Source organism: Callorhinus ursinus, unplaced genomic scaffold (genome assembly GCF_003265705.2).
Source record: "Callorhinus ursinus isolate GAN/ISIS: 27379988/994484 unplaced genomic scaffold, GSC_fseal_2.0 scaffold5, whole genome shotgun sequence".
Classification (NCBI taxonomy): domain Eukaryota; kingdom Metazoa; phylum Chordata; class Mammalia; order Carnivora; family Otariidae; genus Callorhinus; species Callorhinus ursinus.
In genome coordinates, this window is record NW_027397067.1 from 45,959,404 (window position 1) to 45,980,646 (window position 21,243).

At 35.9% G+C, this 21,243-nt stretch overlaps 1 protein-coding gene across 7 annotated transcripts in view; it reads left to right on the top strand.

The window, feature by feature from the left end:
- The window catches only part of VPS13B (vacuolar protein sorting 13 homolog B), a 746,502-nt gene that overhangs the window by 533,357 nt on the left and 191,902 nt on the right, over window positions 1-21,243 (top strand). For all 7 annotated transcript variants that reach the window (XM_025870900.2, XM_073893015.1, XM_073893019.1 and 4 more), the window contains one exon: window positions 9,290-9,977. In XM_025870900.2, coding sequence (XP_025726685.1) covers window positions 9,290-9,977 — 688 coding nt within the window. The remainder of the gene's footprint in view (window positions 1-9,289; window positions 9,978-21,243) is intronic.

Sequence of the window (21,243 nt, forward strand, 5' to 3'; positions counted from 1 at the left end):
CAAGGACTTTGTTTCTGGCTATATCCCTAGCAGTGCCTGGAACATAGTATATGCTCAATAAGAATTTGTTGAGTGAATGAATAATGTGAAATTTTTTTTTTTACACATTTTGCTTAATAATTTTGACATTGGCTCTATCTTCAAGAAGCTCAGGAAGTATTTAATCCTGATAGAATTATTATAGCTAAAGTCCAGACATTAACCATACTTGACTGAATAACATTGCCTTAAAACTATCATTAAAAAAAATCTTTATTCTTTAAGTAGTTTAGAGACATATAAACTTTAAATACTAAGAACACTCCTCTTTAATGATGCTAATTGGATAAACTTATGAATATGATCTGAAATTTAGTATTAACAAGAGACATTCTGATAAGGTCATCTAGTAATCATATAACAACTATGGTTAAAATTTATTAAAAATTTATTTAAAACCTTTCTGAGAAAGTTTTCTCAGGAGTTTCCAGACTTACCTACTGCTTTAATGTTTGTAGAGATGATGCTTGATATTTGGGAGGAGTTAATCTACATTTTCTTTTTAACTTCTGAACGTTTATTCAAGCAATTCCACATGATCGGGAATATCCTTAAGATATATGTTGGATTACCTTCACTGTTATACAAAAAGTTGTTTTCTCAGAACAGCAAGAATTGGAACATATCAGCATATGAAAATTAACTGATGGTGTAGGGCTAGCTGACCTCAACTATTGTTAGGAATATTTACCTGATTTAGAGAATAGTTCAGGTTTATAAGGATTAAAGGGAGAGGCTATGATCAAAGCAGTTTGTGGGGAAGGGCATTTTGGCCTCATGATGATTTTTATGGAGTATCAGCACAGAACACAATTCTTCTAATGGAAAAGAAGAATTGGCTGCAGGGCATAAGCAAATGTTTTTCTCTAACATCTTGACCATTTTGCATTTCAAGTCCATTGCATGCATCATTAAGGTATTGACAACATGAGAACACAGAGAGACTCATGTAGCTTTAGTTCAGTTTGGATTTGATCTGCTATCATGTAGTTAAAGGGTAGCCAATAAAAGTTTGTAAATGACCCTCTATTCTATGTTTTGATGGACTTCAATAAAATCAGCTACATAGTAGAGAATACCGAGAATCAGATTTACTTTGAGGAGAATCTACAGTTAACCAAACCAGGTTTGTTTGGATTTAGTAAATAAAATATATAATGAAAATCAGCTCAGTATTTTTGTTAAATAACTATGTTCTGTTTGGCAGCGAAAACCAGCTACTGGATAAAGTTAATTATGGATATACTTAAGCCATTTTCATTATTTTTAACTTGTACAGAAAACTAGGGGAAAATTCATTTTAAGAGCATGCTCTTGCTTCATTTCCATAAACCCTACGTAGTTTCTGTAAGGGGGTATATGTGATTTGAAGGATAAAATAATCAAATAAGAATTTGTATGTATTTTTATCAATAGAAAGTTCTCCAAGTTCAAGTATAGTTTTCTTATCAGAAAATCAGGTTCATAGTTGCCAGGCAGAGGCCCACTAGAGTGGTTAACAAGCATATTCTACTTCTGCCCTGCTGCAGAAACTAAATGCCAAATTTTCTGTGACTCTTAACAGAGAATGCATAGGCTCGGTAAACTTTCATCTGCTTCAGGGTCAGGGCTGATTCAATCTTAAGGCAAGTTTATGAGAGTGGCTGATGTGATACAGTTGTTTCTAGTAAAATCAGACTAGCTCTAAGGAGCCAATCTAAGTCAGTCTCTGAGTAAAATTCTATGAGAAACAGACTCCAACTCAGACACAATTGTAAACCCTGATATAATAAGGACTTGCAGCTGATTTAATCCTATTGAAAATCTTTAAGCAGCCATGAAACAAAATGGTTTCCACATTGACATCAGTGGAATGAACCTTGGATATCATCAGTATGAAGAGTAGTTACCTTGTACACACAGTAGCCACTTTTAAAAGAATTAACATCGTGGCCATTTCAAAGCAGGTTGTTGTTTCTGATGTACAGGCATCTGTTTTGATTAAGATCCAACTTCCCAGAATGTGTCAAGTTTTATTTTTTAAAAACCGAATTCATTACAAAAAGCAAACAAGTCAAACTGAAATTCAGAAGTTAGTATAAATCAATTAGACCTAGTCTCCTTGAACAAAAATGACCAACCTATTCCAATTTTATATGTGACAGACATAGAGAAAGAGAGGGAGAGAGAATGAAAACTGTTTCTGAGTTAAGACCTTCTATGCAAAGTTTCACCTGGAACTAATTTTTTTCCATGAATTTAGAGGCTCCTGAAAATGAGCTTATGCTAGGAAATCATATATGTACAAAAGGACAGACAGACACAAAAGTTTAAAGGTCAGCACTGCAGATAAAATCTCAGTAAGTAGGATTTGAACTTGTGTGGGTAGGTTGGTGTGTATACTTTATTTGTTTGGCTTATCATATTGAAACACACTGATAATGATCAGGGTATTATAGTCCGTTTAGCACTAGAACTGGTCCCTTTTTGTAATTTACAACTTTAATTAGAACAATAGACCAAACATGGGCTACAGTAAAACACAACCTTGCCTGAACTATCTCCATGCCTCTTTTATTGCATTTAGCACTGGTCTCGAAATGTGAATATTTGAACTGATACTTAGCAAGCAGTAGTGGCCTCACACTGTTACTTCAAAGAGCCGGAAAAGTAACTTCATGAAAGGGATAACTTGAAACTATAGTACTCTTTACCATTCTATTTGTTAAGCAGTGATGGGTATCATTAGTTCTGCTCTTTTGCATAATTACTGCAGTATTGTGAAAACTTTTTTTGCCATCCAACTGGGAACAATTATATTATGTGGGATCTGGGAGAACATTTGGCTTACGGAAATAAAATATAAAAAGCCCTGATTTTCTAAGCACTCTGTATCTGTAGTACCCAAGTGCACACAGTGCTTGTTCAAGTTCGGTTTTTAAGTAAAAAAATAACATGGATTGATGACACTTAAGGAGATGTTTCATATAGAAGGGAATTTGTTCTTCTAATTTTTTAATTAATTTAATGTGCTTAGATAAATTTTACCTAGCACAATCACTGAGCTGCGACGGTAATTCATGTATAAAATAACACATTTATCAAGTGCAATGCTGACGTCACTGAAAATTTGAGACTTAAGGATATATTTAGTTGTTTACTTGATTAAATTAATTCATCAAGTTGAATTGTCTTGCTGATTGTTACAACAATTTGCTACTTATGTGAAGCTTCCAGAATAGGCTGTCTCTGTGTTAAAGGGATATACAAGGAACCTCTCTGAACAGCACCACCCCACCCCTCCCCAAAACCAAACTGCTAAAAGATACAGCTAGAAGAGCATGTTTGCAAATGTTTAGACAATGAGGCACATAATTTTTTCAAGTTTGTAAAAACTCTTCCTTTGTAACTCCAGTATATGAAGCCATTAGAATACTATAACTGATTTTTTAACCAATTTTTTATTGTATTTGATTTTGTAAGATCTTCTTTGAAAACATTATTACATTTTAGCAAGGACAGTAAAATTAGAATAGATGTCACAGTGATATACAGATATGTTTGTCACTTTGATTTTGTGGTTTCACACTTGATTTTTTCATAATTTATAAGATGTGAGTAATGATCTCGTGATTGGCAAAAGATACTGTGATGAAGGTTAAAGCAGGACTGTTGCATGGTGGAAATACTACTTCAGTATTGCTATTATAGAACCATAATTATGATAGGAAGGTGGGGAAATATGTAGATATATCTATGTTCGTGTATAGTTAAGGTTTCCTTAAAATGACAAAGAAATTAAAAGAAGTAATGTGAATTAAAACATTGGAATAGATGCTGAATTGCCCTTTTTGTCATCCATCAAAGCAAAAATTATATTTGTTTTACACCTTGTTCATTCTCAAGAGCTTGCTTCTGACAGAGTTTTCTTTAAAAAATTTAAATATCCATTTATTTGCAACATTTTTATTAATGAGGCTGACTTTTTAAATGTGCTCCTAAAAATGTCGATATGGCCAAACCAGAAGCTTCAGTCAGGCTTATCTTTCTCTGTTCCACAATGCCCCTGAAGAACATCTAATTAATGTCATTTGAAATTATTTTAATGCATTCTTTGGTATTGTCACATACTTAAGTATGGTTTTAGCCACTGCTCCTGAGAGACTGTGGGCTCTTGCCAGACTCCAGGGTGAGCTAGTAAACTTACCTATCTCCGTACATGAAAAGGAGGAATTAGCTACAGCTCCCCAACTACTAGGACAGCTTTCAGCACCTTCCCCGTGGTGGCTAGTATCTGTGCCATGGAGAGCTGCGAGGATGGGAAAATGCGCTGAAATGATCGAAGAAGTAAACTATCAACTTGACATGTTTTCCTAGCTATTGAAAAATCTTCTCATATTGAAACCCATTGATAGTGAAACTGTAGAATTCCTCCGATTTAAGTACCATCTGGTTGTGCTCAAGGCTTTAAAGCTGTTATCTCCGCATACAATTTCAGAGTCCTATACTTTTTTCTTCGCCAAACTATCCATTTTTAAGCCACAAATATTTTTCCAGCTCTTTCAGATTTTATCTAAAAGTATATTTTAACAGTATTTAAATAGTTCTTAAACAATAACAATTTATCTTGATAGATGGCATGCTGTGTTTTTTCATTTTATTTTAATTAGCCATTGTGGAACCAAATTCCCTTTTGTTTTAGTCTTTTAAATATTGTTTAATTATAGTTATCATGCCAGATATCTTAAAGGTTATTTTACCAATACAGTTTCATTTAACATAACCCATATGGAATCAATAGCTCAGTTTCCTAAAGTGAATGCTTGGAAAATCTTACATTCATATGTTAAGAGTACACATCCTTTCCTCATTAGCTGGAAAGTACAGGGATTTTGGCACGGGTTCTGTGTGGAAGCATTGTGCAGCTTTTATATGGATTTTGTTTTTAGCCTTTGATGACACTGTTTAGAATAGGAAGTATCTAATAAGTAAAGCATTTTGTCTCAAGTGCTGCCAGTGTGTTTAATATATGCCTGGAGGTCTGAAACATTATCTTCTTCACTGCAGTAATATGCATTTAATTCTCTGAAAGCAGAAGGTCGAACTTTTAAAAGGGACGCAAAGTACATTTTCAAACAAAATAATTCAAAACATATGGAAGAGGGGACCAGAGTAATGTACAGTTGGTTTTTATGGTTTAATCATGATCATGTTAATGCACACCAGTAGCTAATTAAAGAAAACTTTTATTGTTCATTTTAAATAAGTTAGGTAAAGAGTGGGAGAGCTGATGTAACAGCGCTGCCCAGAGACCCATGTTTCTGCTGCGCTCACTAACAGCAAGCAGATACTGCTCTTTTTTGACAACTTAAATTATTAGTCCCCTCAGACGATAATAAAGCAAAAGTTATTTTCGGAGTTACTACATGGTGAACTTTTCTTTTTCCACAAAGGAATAGTAAATTGATGCCCAAGTTTAGGGCCTAGCACACATAATTAATTATAAAACTTTTCTCAAGAGCAGGCCAGATACTCTGTAGTATAAGAGATAAATCTGCAGTGAACTGGTGACAAACCAATGGATTTTCAAGTATGTCTCAAAAATCATCAGCTTATTTATTTCAGTGCTACAAATAGTGTGGAAACTCAGAAAAATGGAGGAAATCTTGGCTTTTAACCCAGTTTTAAGAATTTAGTTTCCTAGTACTGAGAAAATTGTACCTTTTTTTTTTTTTTTTCCCAATGAGGGAGTCTTTCATCTCTGGGTCATTGGTTCAAATTCCTTTCTGCTCGGTAGTGACTAGAATTAGTTACCATCTGACTTCTGTTCAATAACCTGCGTGACCCAAGCTGATAGCTGCCATCCTGCCCTTGCTGGTTATTTATATCTCAAGATCAGTCTACTCAACATTCACTAGAGCTAATTGTGGCAATCTCAACACATAACAGGGCTGGGCACTACATGCCTACCTACAGGTGGTTTGTTTTGTCATGTTAACACCATTAGGGAACGCTTAATTTACTTTAAGGAAGGAGAGACCAGATTTTGAATACAAATCTGTAAGTCAGGAAAAGAAAATGTAATGCTCTGTGCATAGAAGGTAGTCCCACGGAGTTAACTGTGGTCACCTTTCCTGATAGAATAAAAATGGTTGAGTTCTGGATTTGAGTTTGCCACAGAACTCAACCTAAAGGAATTCTTTATTATTTCTTTATTATGTTGTATACAGATACTTAGTTTGTAAGGCCTCAAAACATGGGCAGTAAGTCCTAAGCTAGTTTTTTTCACGTATTATTTGAGAACTCTCAGTTGGTGATAGATTTGGAGGTATAATAGGGATAACAAAATGCTTTAAAATTAAATTATTTTGATACTTGCCTTTTTATTTTACTGAATTTTTAAGTTAAATGTGTTCACTTGTTTATTCAGTCGGCACATAATTATTGAGCTCTGCTGTGTTACCGGCGTGTGCTGAGAATACTAATGGTTCCCTCTTACCCATAGCCCAGGGTCTGACTGACCTTGGACCTGTTAAGTTTCCTCACCTGTGAAATGGGGCTAACACTACCCCCTTCAAAGGGCTGTGAACACTGAGTATAGAAAATGTAGGTATGTGCTAACAATGTTTAGCAAATAACAAACATACTCAGTTGCTTACAAAGACAGAACACAGTGTGAAAAGTACTGTGATAAAAAATAGTGGTTTGTTATGAGAGTGTAAAAGCTGGAAAGACTAGCACCATCTGGAAGGGTTGAGGAAGTCTTCACAAAGAAGGTGACTTCTTTTTCTTGACTTTCCCTTTATTGCATGCCGCTGTATGTTGTATGTTCAACACAGTAACTTGTTTAAGGCTGAAGCAGCTTTGTGGGTTGAGTATTAATGTCCCCAGTGTGAAGCTGAGGACCCAGCAGAGACTGTGAGATAAGCAGGCAGATGTATGGTCAGCCCACAAGGTGGAGAGTACAGATCAGGAAAGAGCCCATGAATATATCCAGAAAGACCTTAAAGAGTACAGCATAGGAGGAGGTCTGTGTCCACACATATTTATATACTAACAATCATGTGTTTCTAGTCTGCAGAACAATTCTTTTATTTAATATTCTATCAGAAACTAACATATCATCAAACATTTATGGATCCTCTCTTCAGTATGCCAGGCTCTCCAGTACTCCTTAGTGATATACAGAAGTCAAATGATGTGGCCCAGTCCCTCCGGCAGTCCTTCACCTGGTAAAAGAGACAGGTCTGTGGCAGCTGCCCATTACTGGCTACTTACTATATACCAGGCACTGTGCTGACCTCTTTAGACAAGTTAGCTCATGAATCCTCATACTCTTGAATCAAATTTAAATCCCTATTTTACAGATGAGGTTATACAGCCTTAGAGAGGTTTGTAACTTGTCTAAAATCATAGTCAGAAAGTAATAGACTTGACCCCACATCCATCTGCCCCTAAAGCCTATAAATGTTTTAACACTATCTAATAATGCCACTACCGAACATTGTAGGAGAAAACTGAAGTATGTGTAAAGTGCTAGGATCGCCAAGCCAGAAGAGAATGAGAGAACGATTCTCAGACAAGTCTCATTTCTTCTGAGTCTTGATGGCAACTCTATGTTTGCCAGCAACAGCAAGCTCGGGAGGGGCACTCCAGGCAGGGAAATAGCACCATACGGAAAGAATGATTGAAAAGGACGTAGTGTCTTCAAAGAATAGGGCTATATCGTTTTTGCTTCATATAGTTCATGTTGGACTTCTATTAACAATATGTATCTCCTTCAACCACTTTAAAATCAATAGGCAAGGAGTATTTTCTGTTGCATCACTGTCTTGAATTAGTTAACAGCCCTTTAACATTTTCATAAGTGACTCATAATAATTTGTCCCATGTGGAAAAATGATACTATATTTATTGATCAAATTAAAGAAAAGCCTAAAAAATGACAAGCAGTATCCAGGGGAATATTTTTCCATTGATGGTGCTAATATAAATTAATGTAGCCTTTTTTGGATTGGTGTTAACAATATTGGTAACCTTAAATTTTCTTATACCATTTACCTAGTAATTCCACTTCTAGAAGCCTGTTCTAAAGAAATATTGTTAGATGTTTTTCATAGAGATTTGTTGTCAAAAATTAAAACCTGGAATACCCAATTATATGAAAATGGTTGAACAGATGTTCCTAACACTGATGAAGTATTATGCAGCTTTTTAGAACAACTGTGAAGAGTATATTAGCATATGCCAAATTGGGGTACAGTTTGGCTCTGTGGTATGATCATAACCAAACAGGGCTTGGAGGGCAGCACCTTTGCATAGGTGGGGAAGAAATACTGAAAGGAAGTGCACTAAAATATTACCATTGGTTATGTTTGGTGATAAGGTGGTAGTACGGAGGATTTTGTTTTTTCTCAGATCGGCCATGGTTTCTTTAATGAATCTGTGTTAGTTGGAGGAAAGAGCAAATGAAACGTCTAGCATATCCACAAATAGCATATCACAAACTGATGGTTAGGAAGACCTAAGAGAGGGAAACCAGAGAAGCAAGGTAGAGATCTCAGTGCTGTGCTGCCACCGAGTTGTTCTTTGTTCTCCACGTAGGGGGCGGTTGATGGAAAATTTTGAGAATGAGTAGCCTTTAGTGCACAAAGGAAAAATCCACCTTCGAGGACTTTAATTACTTACGTTTTGCTTCATCACTTACATTTGCTCTTGTTTCAAGTCCTATCATAGAGGAAAATAAACTTCATTTTGAATAAAATAATTTTAGTTTAGTTTTCTTTGTCCCTCATAACTTAAGACTGCTGACTTTTCCCTCTCTCTCTTCCTATGCAAAAACTTACAGATTAATTCTGTAATGACAAAGGTAAACAATAGAAACTGCTTCTGCCGAAAATCTCATTTCAACCAATAGTAATCATGATTTGGAAAGAGTTTATTGCACTACTTGAAAAATCACTGTGAAAAATACTAACATAATTCTTTTTAAAGAGGCATTTTTAAATATATACTACTGTTAGTCCAAAGAAAGGAAGTCTGATTCAAAATATACTCCAAAGTCTCCTTCAGTAGTAGAAACGCACATATGATGCTTTTTCTTAAGTATTTTCTTGGCATTTTAATATGAATAGTTTTTTGAATGGTCACTTTGTTTTTATGATCACTCTGATACAAGTTGTGCGAGAGCCATTTTTTAACATACTTATAACGTCCTTTATATATAACACTTGGAACATGACTAGTTTAAAATACTTTTTTTTCCTTACAGATCTCCAAGCAAGAACAGAAAAAACCGGATACATTTGATGGAAGCGTAGCTGAGACCTCATCCCGGTACAGTGGCGCCCAGGATAGTGGAATCGGCAGTGACAGTGTTAAAATCCGAATAGTACAAATAGAGCAGCATAGCGGTACTAGTCAGCATCGCATCGCCCGTCCCTCACGCCAGTCGTCAATTGTAAAAAATCTCAATTTTATTCCCTTTGACATATTTATTACTGCAAGTAGAATCTCACTAATGACCTATTCCTGTACGGCCGTACCCAAATCAAAATCGCAAGAGCACAAGGATAATGAAAAAACAGGCAAGAGTTCATTAAATCTCCCAGAAGTTGATTCAGATGTTGCTAAGCCCAGCCAGCCATGTATTTCTACCGTAACAGCGGAAGATCTCTTGAGCAGCACCGTAGCTTTTCCTTCAGGGAAAAGACTAGGGGTCATCTCTCTTGAAAGTCTTCATGCCGCCACAAGGTCATCTGCTAGACAAGCCCTTGGTATAACTATTGTTCGGCAGCCTGGACGAAGAGGAGCTGGTGACTTGCAGCTGGAACCTTTTTTATACTTTATTGTGTCCCAGCCTTCTTTGCTTCTAAGTTGTCACCACAGAAAGCAGCGGGTGGAAATATCCATTTTTGATGCTGTACTTAAAGGGGTAGCCTCTGATTACAAATATACAGGTAAGAGCCTTCAGATTTACTGGCGTGCTGGTAACTACTACTGCGTGCTAAGTTTTACTCCCAACGTATCGAGATCGCTCAAACAGAAAACACTGGCAGACCAGACAAGACTTCTTTTCTCCGTGGAATATGTAAATGTGTAAAGTTCACGTCCCACAGCTGAGTCATGTTTAAGTAAATGTTTGAAATGTATGGAGGCTTAGCCTCAGCGTTCTTTACCGTGCCTCTGAATATTAATTTTTGTTCAAGAGCTGAATGAAACGGGTTCTTTCTGGCCTATAGAAATGCTTAAGAATTTCCAGTGATTGGGAAGTCAAGCTTTTTTTTCATATTAACAGCCCATAGGTATGCTTTTCATATTAATGCAGCTGTTCAGGTTGGAAAAAAACCTTAGAAAATGAAGTTTATTGTTTTGGTATTCTTTTGATCTAATCAACTTGCTATAACAGTGTTATATTAACTGTATTTGGGAAGGTTTATTAGTAAGGTAAGATGGTTTAAAGATGTTTATACATGTATAGCAAACACCTTTATTAGTGGAATTGGCCAACTGGCTCTTGTTTCTCCATCCATTACCTTTCTTATAACCAGAGAGAATCCTCTATTATAATAATTATATTGAACTTCTGAAGCTTGTTGCCTTTTAAGAGTAAGAAAGTGATCAAGGGTTCAGATTTAAAATGTATTGGCTGTTAAACAGCAAGGGCTAGTGGAAACAGGGTCAGACAAGGTATAGAGACCTTTTCCCTGAGTTCATGTAGAATTAGAGATGTACCTGGGAAATTGGAAAGGGTAGCTGGGCCGTCTAAGATTCAGTATTGGAAGAGGGTCCTATCCTAGCAGTTTATACCTATCCTCAGGTATAAATCAGGCATTTTATTGCTATCAGGTGGTCCCATCTAGCAGCTGGAAGCCAGCAGCGAAGCATTTGGAGAATCTGTCCAATCTGGAAGTCAAGCTGGTTCGTTCTTGGCATTAAGGAGAACCATTTTACATGGCAGGCTCCTGGAGAGCAGATGGCAGGTGTGGGGATCAGGATTCATTTCAGCCCAAGGAAGCAGGGTCAAAGGAGCCCTTGGCTCTTGCTAAAGCGTAGTACAAGTCCTCTACTACAGAAAAGGAAAGCTAGCCAGTTGCTAAGGAAGAGCAACTGAGGGTTACCTCCTAGACGGCCTCCTCGCCCTCTCTCCATTGGTGTGCTGGATCTAGCTCAAACTGGCTTGCAAGGGCCCATTAAATTTTTAGGAACTTTGAAAGACAGTTGTTAAACCACTGGTAGTTTAAATCGGCCATGGTGAGAATATTTCTGCCACATATATTGGCAAATGCTGTCAGTCAGCTCTCCTGCTCTGAGCACCAGTTGTTAAACATTTACCAGCAAGCATGTCTCCCTTCCTCAAGCATGTTCTCATTTATTGAGTGCCTACAATCCAGGAGGTACTTCAGGAGCACTGAAAATGAGAATGGTGCTGAGGTTGACATTTTATGTGATTCAAGAACCCATGCCTGCATACCTGATACCTGTTTGGGGGTCTGCTTAGCATTGACCAAAACTAGGTGCAGCAATGGGAAAATAAATCTGAATTCCAGGACCCTCCTTAAATTCTTTCACCTGTAGTTGCTTATAGGTGCACGGCTTCACTGGCCTCACTAGGAGATACTGATACTAAGTTCAGCAAAACTATAAGGGCTCATATCAAAGATGTGCATTTGAATTATAATTAGTTCTTAGGCTGAAAGAAGAAAGTACTTTTTGTTTAAAAAATAAAAAAGTGCTTGGGGGTGCCTGGCTGGCTCAGTTGGTGAAGCATGTGACTCTTGATCTCAGGGTGGGGAGTTCAAGCCCCATGTTAGGTGTAGAGATTACTTAAAAATAAAATCTTTAAAAAAAATTAAAAATATATTTTAAAAAAGTTTTAAAATTCTTGTATGTAGACCAACATGGAACCCAATTTCAGTAGATGAAGCTTAGAGTGAAGGTTATGAGCCAGTTCACAACAGGGGATCCCATGTGGGAGGAAAAAGACTTACATATCTTCTCAGGAGCATCCTTTGCATAATATTCTTGTGGATGCCTTTCTTTACACAAAATGTGTCTACTTGGACATTTACATTATCCAAAAAGAGTTACCAGTATAAATTATCTTAAATTCATTTCTTAAAAATGAATTTCATGATTTGGAGACATTTATCAGAAACTAAGTAGTTAAAATACAATGGCTAAAAAAATTGAAGAAGCAACTAGCACTTACTGAGTACTCATTCTGTGCCAGACATTGTACTAACTTCTTCAAATGCTGTATCTCATTTAATCCTTTTAACAACTCTATGGGAAATGTTATCTATAATCCCATTTTAGAAAAAAGGAAACGAAAGTTCGTAGAAATTAAATAACTTGTCCAAGATTACAGACCTAGCAATAAACAGAGCTAAAATTCAAAACAAGATTTGTTGGACTCTTGAATCTGGTCTCATGAAGCTAACTTTCTAAGAAAGGTCTGGAAAAAGTTCTTAAGTTAAAAATGAAAGAGGTAACATATCTTTTTGCAAAAATTTATTGAGCTATATAGTACAGTATTATATTAGTTTCAGGTATACAACCTAGAGATTCAACATTTGTATACATTATGAAATGGTCACCACAGTAAGTCTAGTTAACATCTATCAGCTTATAAAGTTAGTACAATGTTGTTGACTATATTGATGTATATTTTATCCCCAAGACTTAACTTATTTTATAACTGGAAGTTTGTACTTCTTAATTTCCTTCACCCATTAGGGCCTCCCCTCTGGCAACTGCCAATCTGTTTTCTGTATCTACAAGTCTGGATTTTGTTTTGTTTTTTAGATCCCACATATTAAGTGAAATTATATGGTATTTGTCCTTCTCTGACTTATTTCACTTAGCATAACACCCTCGAAGTCCATCCATGTTGTCACAAGTAGCAAGATTTCATTCATTTTAATGGCTGAGTAGTATTCCAGAGAGAAAGAGAGACAGAGAGAGAGAGTGAGTGTGTGTGTGTGTGTGTGTGTGTGTGTGTGTGTGTGTGTGTGTGTGGTGTATACACATGGTAGCTCTAACTTTTTGGGGAACCCTCATGCTGTTTTTCATAGTGGCTGCACCAATTTACATTCCTACTAACAGTATACAAGCGTTCCCTTTTCTTCACATCCTCACCAACACTTGTTTTTTCTTGTCTTTTTGGGAATAACCATTCCCACAGGTGTGAGGCAATATCTCATTGTGGTTTTGCTTTGCATTTCCCTGATGATTAGTGATGTTGAGCATCTTTTCATGTGTCTGTTGGCCATCTGTATGTCTTCTTAGGAAAAATGTCTATCCAGATCCTCTGCCCATATCTTAATCAGATTTACTTTTTTGTTAAATTACACAAGTTTTTATGTATTTTAGATATTAACCCCTTGTTGGATATATCATTTGCAAATGTCTTCTCCCATTCCGGTAGGTTGTCTTTTCAGTTTGTCAGTGATTTCCTTCACTGTGCAGAAGCCTCCTAGTTTGATGTAGTCCTTTGTTTATTTTTGCTTTTGTTTCCTTTATTTCTGGAGTCAGATCTAAAAAGACATCACTAAGACTGATATCAAGGAGCTTGCTGTCTGTGTTTTCTTCTAGGAATTTCATGGTTTGAGGTCTTATATTTAAGTCTTTAAACCATTTTTAGTTGATTTTTATATATGGTGTAAGATAGTGGTCTAGTTTCATTCTTTTTGCATGTAGCTGTCTAGTTTTTTCCAATACCCTTTACTGGAGAGACCACCCTTTCCCAATTGTATATTCTTGCCTCCTTTGTTGAACATTAGTTGAACATATATGCATGGGTTTATTTCTGGGCTTTCTAATATCCCATTGATCTATGTGTCTGTTTTTATGCCAGTGCCCTACTGTTTTGATTACTGTAGTTTTGTAATATAATTTGAAATCAGGGAGCCTGATACCTCTGGCTTTGATCTTCTTTCTCAGGATTGCTTTGGTTATTCATGGTCTTTTGTAGTTCCATACAAATTTTAGGATTATTTGTTCTAGTTGTGTGAAAGATGTCATTGGAATTTTGATAAGGATTGCACTGAACTTGTAGATTGTTTTGGTGGTATGGACATTTTCATAATATTAATTCTTCCAGTCTATGTACATACAATATCTTCCCATTTATTTGCATCATTATTAACTTCTTTCATCCATGTCTAATAGTTTGCAGTGTACAAATCCTTTACATCCTTGGTTAAATTTATTGATAGGTACTTTATTCTTTTTGATGCAATTGTAAATGGGTCTGTTTCCTTGATTTCTCTTTCTGCCACTTTGATTATTAGTGTATAGAAACGACACACACATATTTCTATTAAGTTTTTATACTGCAACTATACTGACTTCATTTATTACTTCTAATAGTTTTTTTTTAGTGGAGTCGTTATAGATATTGTTCCTTTGTCTTCTTTCCTTTGTGGTTTCTGATGAGAAATCCATGGTAATCACAATCATTGTTTCCATATATGTAATGTGTTGATTTTCTCTAGCTGCTTTCAAGATTTTTTTTTTCTTTATATTTGGTTTTCTGAAGGTTAATTATAATGTGTCTGGGCTTGATTTCTTTGAATTTATCCTGTTTGAGGTTCTCTGAGCTCCTTAACTCTGTAACTGTATGCTTTTTAAAACTAAATTCAGAAACATCTTACCTATTATTTCTTTAAGTATTTTTCTGCACCAATCTTCCTCTTCTTTTTTGGGGGGCAACACCAACACCAAGCCGTTTATAATTATCCCACAGGCCCCCTGAGACTCCATCCTTCTTCTTCTTTTTTCCTATGTTCTTTCTTCTTCTCTGTTCTTCATATTAAATAATTTCTATTGAATATTCCAGTTCTAAAATTTTATTTGGTTCTTTTCTGTAGTTTTTATTTCTCTTCTGAGAATGTCTGTATTTCCATTCATTTCAAACCTGTTTACCTTACCTCATGAAGCACAGTTAGAACAACGGCTAGAGTCTTAAATGCTGTGTCACTGTGGCCACGGCCCAACCATTGCACTCCTTATCCTCCCCCCCCACCACTCACCCCCCACTCACTGTGCCCGCCCTTGGGGCAAAACCAGGGGGAAAAGAAGAAATATAAAAGGCAGCAGGTTTTCTTCACCCTTGAAACCACAGGGGCCTTATTTCCCAGACATAAGGACTTTTGGCTGTTCTTGCCATCACTGTGCACCACAACCTGAGACTCACTCTCAAAGTAGAGAAAAGAGGGAAAACAAAACAAAATGGGAAACCCACCACTGTAGAGGTCACATCTGCTAGTTTGACTCCCCTCCCCAATCTGCATTGTTCTTGTTTACTTTTTCCAATCCTCAGGCCTTTGTTTTTTGTATTTTCTCTTAACTTTTTGATTGTAAGCAGCATGAGAGTTAGGTTGCAGTGAGCTTATTACAGTTTTGGCTGGCACCAGAAGTCCTGCAATTTTAAAATAATAAAACTGTTTCGTAGTCTATTAACCAAGATGTAGTTTTCTGAGAAACTTAATACAGGATTTCCTCCAAAAGTGATACTTTAATATCTTTACATCTATGAGCACAGATCAGTTGGTTAATATATTGTAATGAATAAACTGCTCCCAGGGACTTCTCAGAATTAACTTGATTCTGCCCATGACACCATTAAGCAAAGAACATGTTCAGATACTCAAAGGATAGTAATTGTGTTTTCTCTGTGGTCCTGAGGGATATCCTTTCAGATATTTTAAAATCAAGTTAGAAGTTAGAAATGCTGTGAAATTCATTGTCCCTCATGTCAGTCTGCCTTCTCAGCACATGTGACTGATACATACATCTGTGTATATTATATATACCATTTATGTCCATACCTATTTAAAAACCTAAATTCTATGAGAGGCTACCCAGAATAGACAAATGGAATCTGTATTTGTACCTATACCTACATCTTTTTTTTTTTTTTTAGAAAACTGAAGTGAAACAGAAGTGATGACAATTGCTTATAATTTTGAAAGCTTAAAAAAAGTATAATCCCCAATCCTCATAATTTAGTGATCTTAAATTATGCCAGCTATACCTGTAAGTGTATATATGGTGGTTTGTTTTACCCTCCATAATTAAAAATATGGCAGGTTATCTAAAACCTAAATTATCAACTTGAATTTCTTTTATGACTATTAATATTAATAACCTAAACAGGATCTTCCATCTAGTCCAGGTAGATAATACATCTGTGAGTCAACAAGTTTCTTTTTGAAATGTTAAAATAATGTGGCAATGGGCTTTCCCACGTCCTTACCTGGAGCAACCTATAACAGAAATGAAATCTTCTGCCCGCACCTTTATATGCAGCTGCTGTAATATTGGCAGTTCTCATTTAAAGAAAGACTTATGTAGTTGTTTTTAACATAATTGTATTAGTTGTGTTTATAAATATTTAAAATTTGATATTCATTTTGTTTAAGGTAATGGAGTCCAGATTTGAAATTGCCTCATATCTTGACTATGCAGCCCAGGGCACACTTAAAAAGTCATTTTTCTTGTTTGTTTGGGGCTTTTTGTTTGTTTTTGAAGAAATGACTGTGCCATCTGGTCAATTGTGAAGGAGTTGAACCATTCTGAAGAAATTTAACTAACTCCCGTACTTCCTCAGCACATAGTCAGTTAGTCCAGTAGCTTATTACTCATCGTGTGACAGGAACTAACCACTTTGAAGACAGTTGCTTCAACCATCCTGCAGCTTCCTTATCTTACTGTAATTTTTCAAACATCGGCTATACTAAAATACAGAAATTAAACTTGATTAGAATTTATACTGAAAGATCAGGGAATCACACATTTCTGCATATGACAGAAATATCCACAACATGTTATCTATATTATGGGATACCTTCCACATTTTAAAGTCTTATAAATATTACATATATGACTTCAGATCTAGTTAAGAGGCAAACATGGAATAGAGTTCAGTAAGAGCTCAAGATTTGGAGTCAGTCAGCCCTGAGTTCTAATCTCAGCCCTGCCGCTTTACAGCCGTGTGACCTCAGACAAGTTATTTCCTCTCTCTCAGCCTCTGCTCCTTATCTAGAATATGTGAAGAACACTGGTAGCAGCCTCCTAGAACTGATGTGAGAATTAAATGATGTATATGGAGCTCTTAGCTCAGTGTGTAGCACAGGGCTCCAGGAATGTTAATATTGTCATTGTTGCTTTTATCAACATTGTTAACATCTTTAAGTTGAGTTTAAAATAATGGTTGTAATTAGCCAAAAAAATTCACATCATTTTAGTGCAATTTATGGCTATTGTGTAGTTTGGAAATTTTCAGTTACAGTAATTGGCTTCTTTACCCTTTCATGAACAGGTCTGCAGAAAATGTGCCAGAGATATCTGAGTAAACCAACAGTTGGAAAATCATAAACTGCCTTCCTTACACCTCATAAATCATATCTTGATTTCATTTAGTTATTGTGACTTTAAGGGAAGGATTGAATTACATGTCTCTTTAGAATTAAAGGTTTTGCTAATGTCTCTGGAAAGGCTTAGAATTAACCTGTGACTTTAATGTCATAATGATCACAACTTGAACATTTATCTGAAAATTTAGCTGCTGGGAACATTTCTTGCTGGCCAGTAATATGAAATGGAATTATTACTTTGACAGAAATCAGCAAGTTAGTAGGTCTCATAAGTGAGAGGAACTCTAGTGTATCACTCAGGGAGAGTTGTGGGGGAAACTGTTAAATAAGAAGTTGACCCAGCCAGCAGGGGGAATTAACATATGGGGAAGGATATTGGAATGGAAAGCAGAAATTTTGACTTTTAGTCTTGGCTCTAATACCAAGATTCTTTGATGCAAATAACTAAATTTCTTGATGCCTTAGTTTCCTTATCTCTAAAATGGGTATACTAATATCTTGGTCTTTGTAGTTTCATGGTTTAATCTTAGCTCCAAATGAGATATTTATGAAATGCCTTGGAACTATGGAATATTATTCAACTGTAAGTGGGGACTTCTGTAATTATTAGCAGTTGAAGGAAGAGCTTAATGGACCTTCCTTTTTGAACATGAGAAAGACTAGTATCCTGGTCCTTTTGGCATCCATCTCAATCATCAGCATTTACTTAAAATGAATGAGAAATGGGAGGAATTATTTAAAGCCACTGAATTAACTTTCAGTGTTATAGAACTCAGACTTTGCTCAGAATAGACAAGAGGCTTAAAATTAGGATTAAGTTGATCTTCCTTGTATATATATATTTTTTTAAAGCAGTCATATATATATATGCTTTTTTTTTTTAACTGTACAGCACCCTGGTTTTATTTGCACTGAATTTTAATTGAATGTTGTCCTGTAAAACATCTGAAACCCACATTAGAATTTAACATGAAAACAACCAAATAGAAAGGAGATCAAGAATACCACAGAGCAGCATAGAAAATAAGTTGAAAGGAATTCATTGAAATGGTATTTCACATATTATCTGCTGGTTAGCATCATCAGATATAAATAGTGTACTTCCTTTTAGCAAGATATGGACGACTTGGTTCTAAAAGTAAGAGCCAATGGGCACTGATGATCACACATCCCAGCAGCCACTTTAATACTTCCTCTTCCTCTTCTCTTGGGCTCCAGGCTTGGGATTTCAAACCAGGAAACTTCCCCTTCCCCTTCCATCTTAGGAGATACAAGGTACAGAGCATAGACCAAATGCCTGGATATCAACAAGGAGATGGTGGCACTTACCTTGCATCCACAGCAATTTAGAACTGGTTCCTTGATTGATTTTGCTGCTCTGATGTTCAATCCGTACTGTGTTTTAAGGATCTGGGTTCCTTCACAATTTAATTTTCAGGCATCTTGAGGGTTTTATGGACTACATTTGCTTCTGTCGCTACATTAAAAAAGGGGAAAGAAAAAGAGCCATTTAAACTAAGGATCATAAAAAAAATACAGAAAATATGAGAAAACTCAGTAAGCCTGTATGTAGCTTTGCCTTTTTTTATAGATGGTGGTCAAAAGGTGACTGTTCTGACTATGACCTCTCACTGCAGGGAGTGGACACTTCCATCCGCTGAGTTCAGCCAAACCAAGCACACCAGTGGCTTTTGAAAGAGGCTCCTTTGGAGCTTTAACAATATCAATTTCATAGGTAGAGGTAAATAGATCTAGAGCCTCCAAAGATGCTTTTCTTTAAATTTTATTCAAGTTCTATTAAGAAACACCTTCGTGTATTCTTGGCTGGGCACAAAAGGATTAAGCTAAAAGACCATCTAGGAACATCTTATCAGTGAACTGGGGGGGAGGATAGGAGGGTAGGGAATCTCTCTAAGCCCTCACCTACTATCCTGATTCTTTTTTAGATGTTTTCTCCCTTTCTCCTCTGGCTAGCTGTGAACTCTGCTTGATCTTCTTTAACAAAAGAAAGCTGAGTGAAATTGAAATTCTGATGCACTCACCATGTTTTTTGAACGCTGAAAATGATTTTAAAGTGTCATTCCAATCTTTTCTCTGTGTAAAAGTTGATATACCGAGATACCTTACTAAAAGGAGTCTCGAAATCCCAGTTTAAGAAATAGGAGTTTATTTGGGCTTGCAGATGATTTACTTCCTTGATTCATACATAGGCCAGATATTTCCAAGGGATGGAAAAGAAGGTAAGAATATAAGTTTGATAATTACCAGAACCAAAGTGCAAGGAAATTGTTAGGTCAATAATTTCTCCTCAGCCACGAGTATTTAATAGAGAAGTAAAATACATTGACTAGTGTTTTAAACCTAAGTAGTTATTATTTTAGGAATTAAATATAAATAAGTTTACTCTGTTTTTTAAGATCGAAATTGGGTATAATTTCCACTAATAAACAGAGTGTTTTATTTTTTACCTATTATATTCCTCTTATTTCAGATCATTGATAAAAAAGATTTTTCAAAATTACAAAGCAAAAACAAAAACTGGGAGGAGTAGACACTTGAAAGACACTGCACACACGTATTCCTCTTTTCTTTAAAGGTTGTGTTTTAGAAACAAAGCAGTGACTGTTCATTGAACTTTTACCATGACATGTCCCAGACAAACCATGTTACACATATTATCTGATATAATATTCTCAACAACCCACAATCTAGTGTATTATCCCCATTTTGGAAACTAAAAAACTGGGACTCCGTGAAGTTAAAATTAAATTTACCCACTTTAAGGAGTCAGGACTTAAACCCAGATCTGTCTGCCTCCAAAGTTCACATTCTTTTCATTACCCTGAATTTTCTACTGTGTTATAAACTGATGTAAACTCTCCTATGGAACAAAATGTGAAAAAGCTCAATCAAGTAGGGCTGTCTGTGTTCAGTAAGTCCTAGGTCAATGGCAGTCTATTTCATAAACCTCTTCCATATGACAGTATCCTTTCACCTGCCAGTTGTCCCTCAAGAGTTCATCAAAAGTCACTTAAATGTTATTTCGTAAGCATGACCCCATGTACCTCACAGGCCAAAGAGAACCAAAAGAGAAGCAGCCATAGATGTGACTTTGGCCTGGGCTCATTAAAAATGGCAGACTGCAGTGTGCTTGCAACCAGAGCAGGTCATTGAAGACTTTGCAAAAAAGTGAATAAAATCTAATCTTTCTTTTTAAAAAAACAAACAGTAGATCCTTCTGGACTTTGTGGAGCTGATAAAATGAAGACAGAAGTAAATCTTCAGGCTACTTGCAGTGCTACATCATATAAGCATTTTATGCTTCTGAGGAATTTGTAATATTTTAATCATGAACTACTGTCTGAAAGAAAACAGTGCAATATGACATCAGAGCAAAAAGTTACTGAAATTTAAATCTGCAGTAGTAGTTTAGGTAACACATTAATTTTAATCATAATGATTTAGGGATGATAACAGCATCAATAGGATTAGAAATTAAAGTATGATATAATTTCCAAAGTTGTTGATAATATTGAGCAGGATTTTGTTACCCAGGACTGCAGGCAGCAACAGGATCAGATTAATACAGCAAGAAGCTAATACTGAGAATAAGATGACAAACTACTTACTGGAGAAAACACGGTTAAAATGAGGTACACCAAAACCCAATTAATCAAATGTTTATTTTTCAGCACTCATCCCCCAAATTTCAATTAATAGCATTTTTTCCAGAAACACAAATTTACGAGAACTTTCCACCAAAGGAAAATTTTGTATCCTTGACATTGCTCCTTATTTGCATTAGCCCTCATTTTCCACAAAAGAAATGTAAACAACAAAGGTA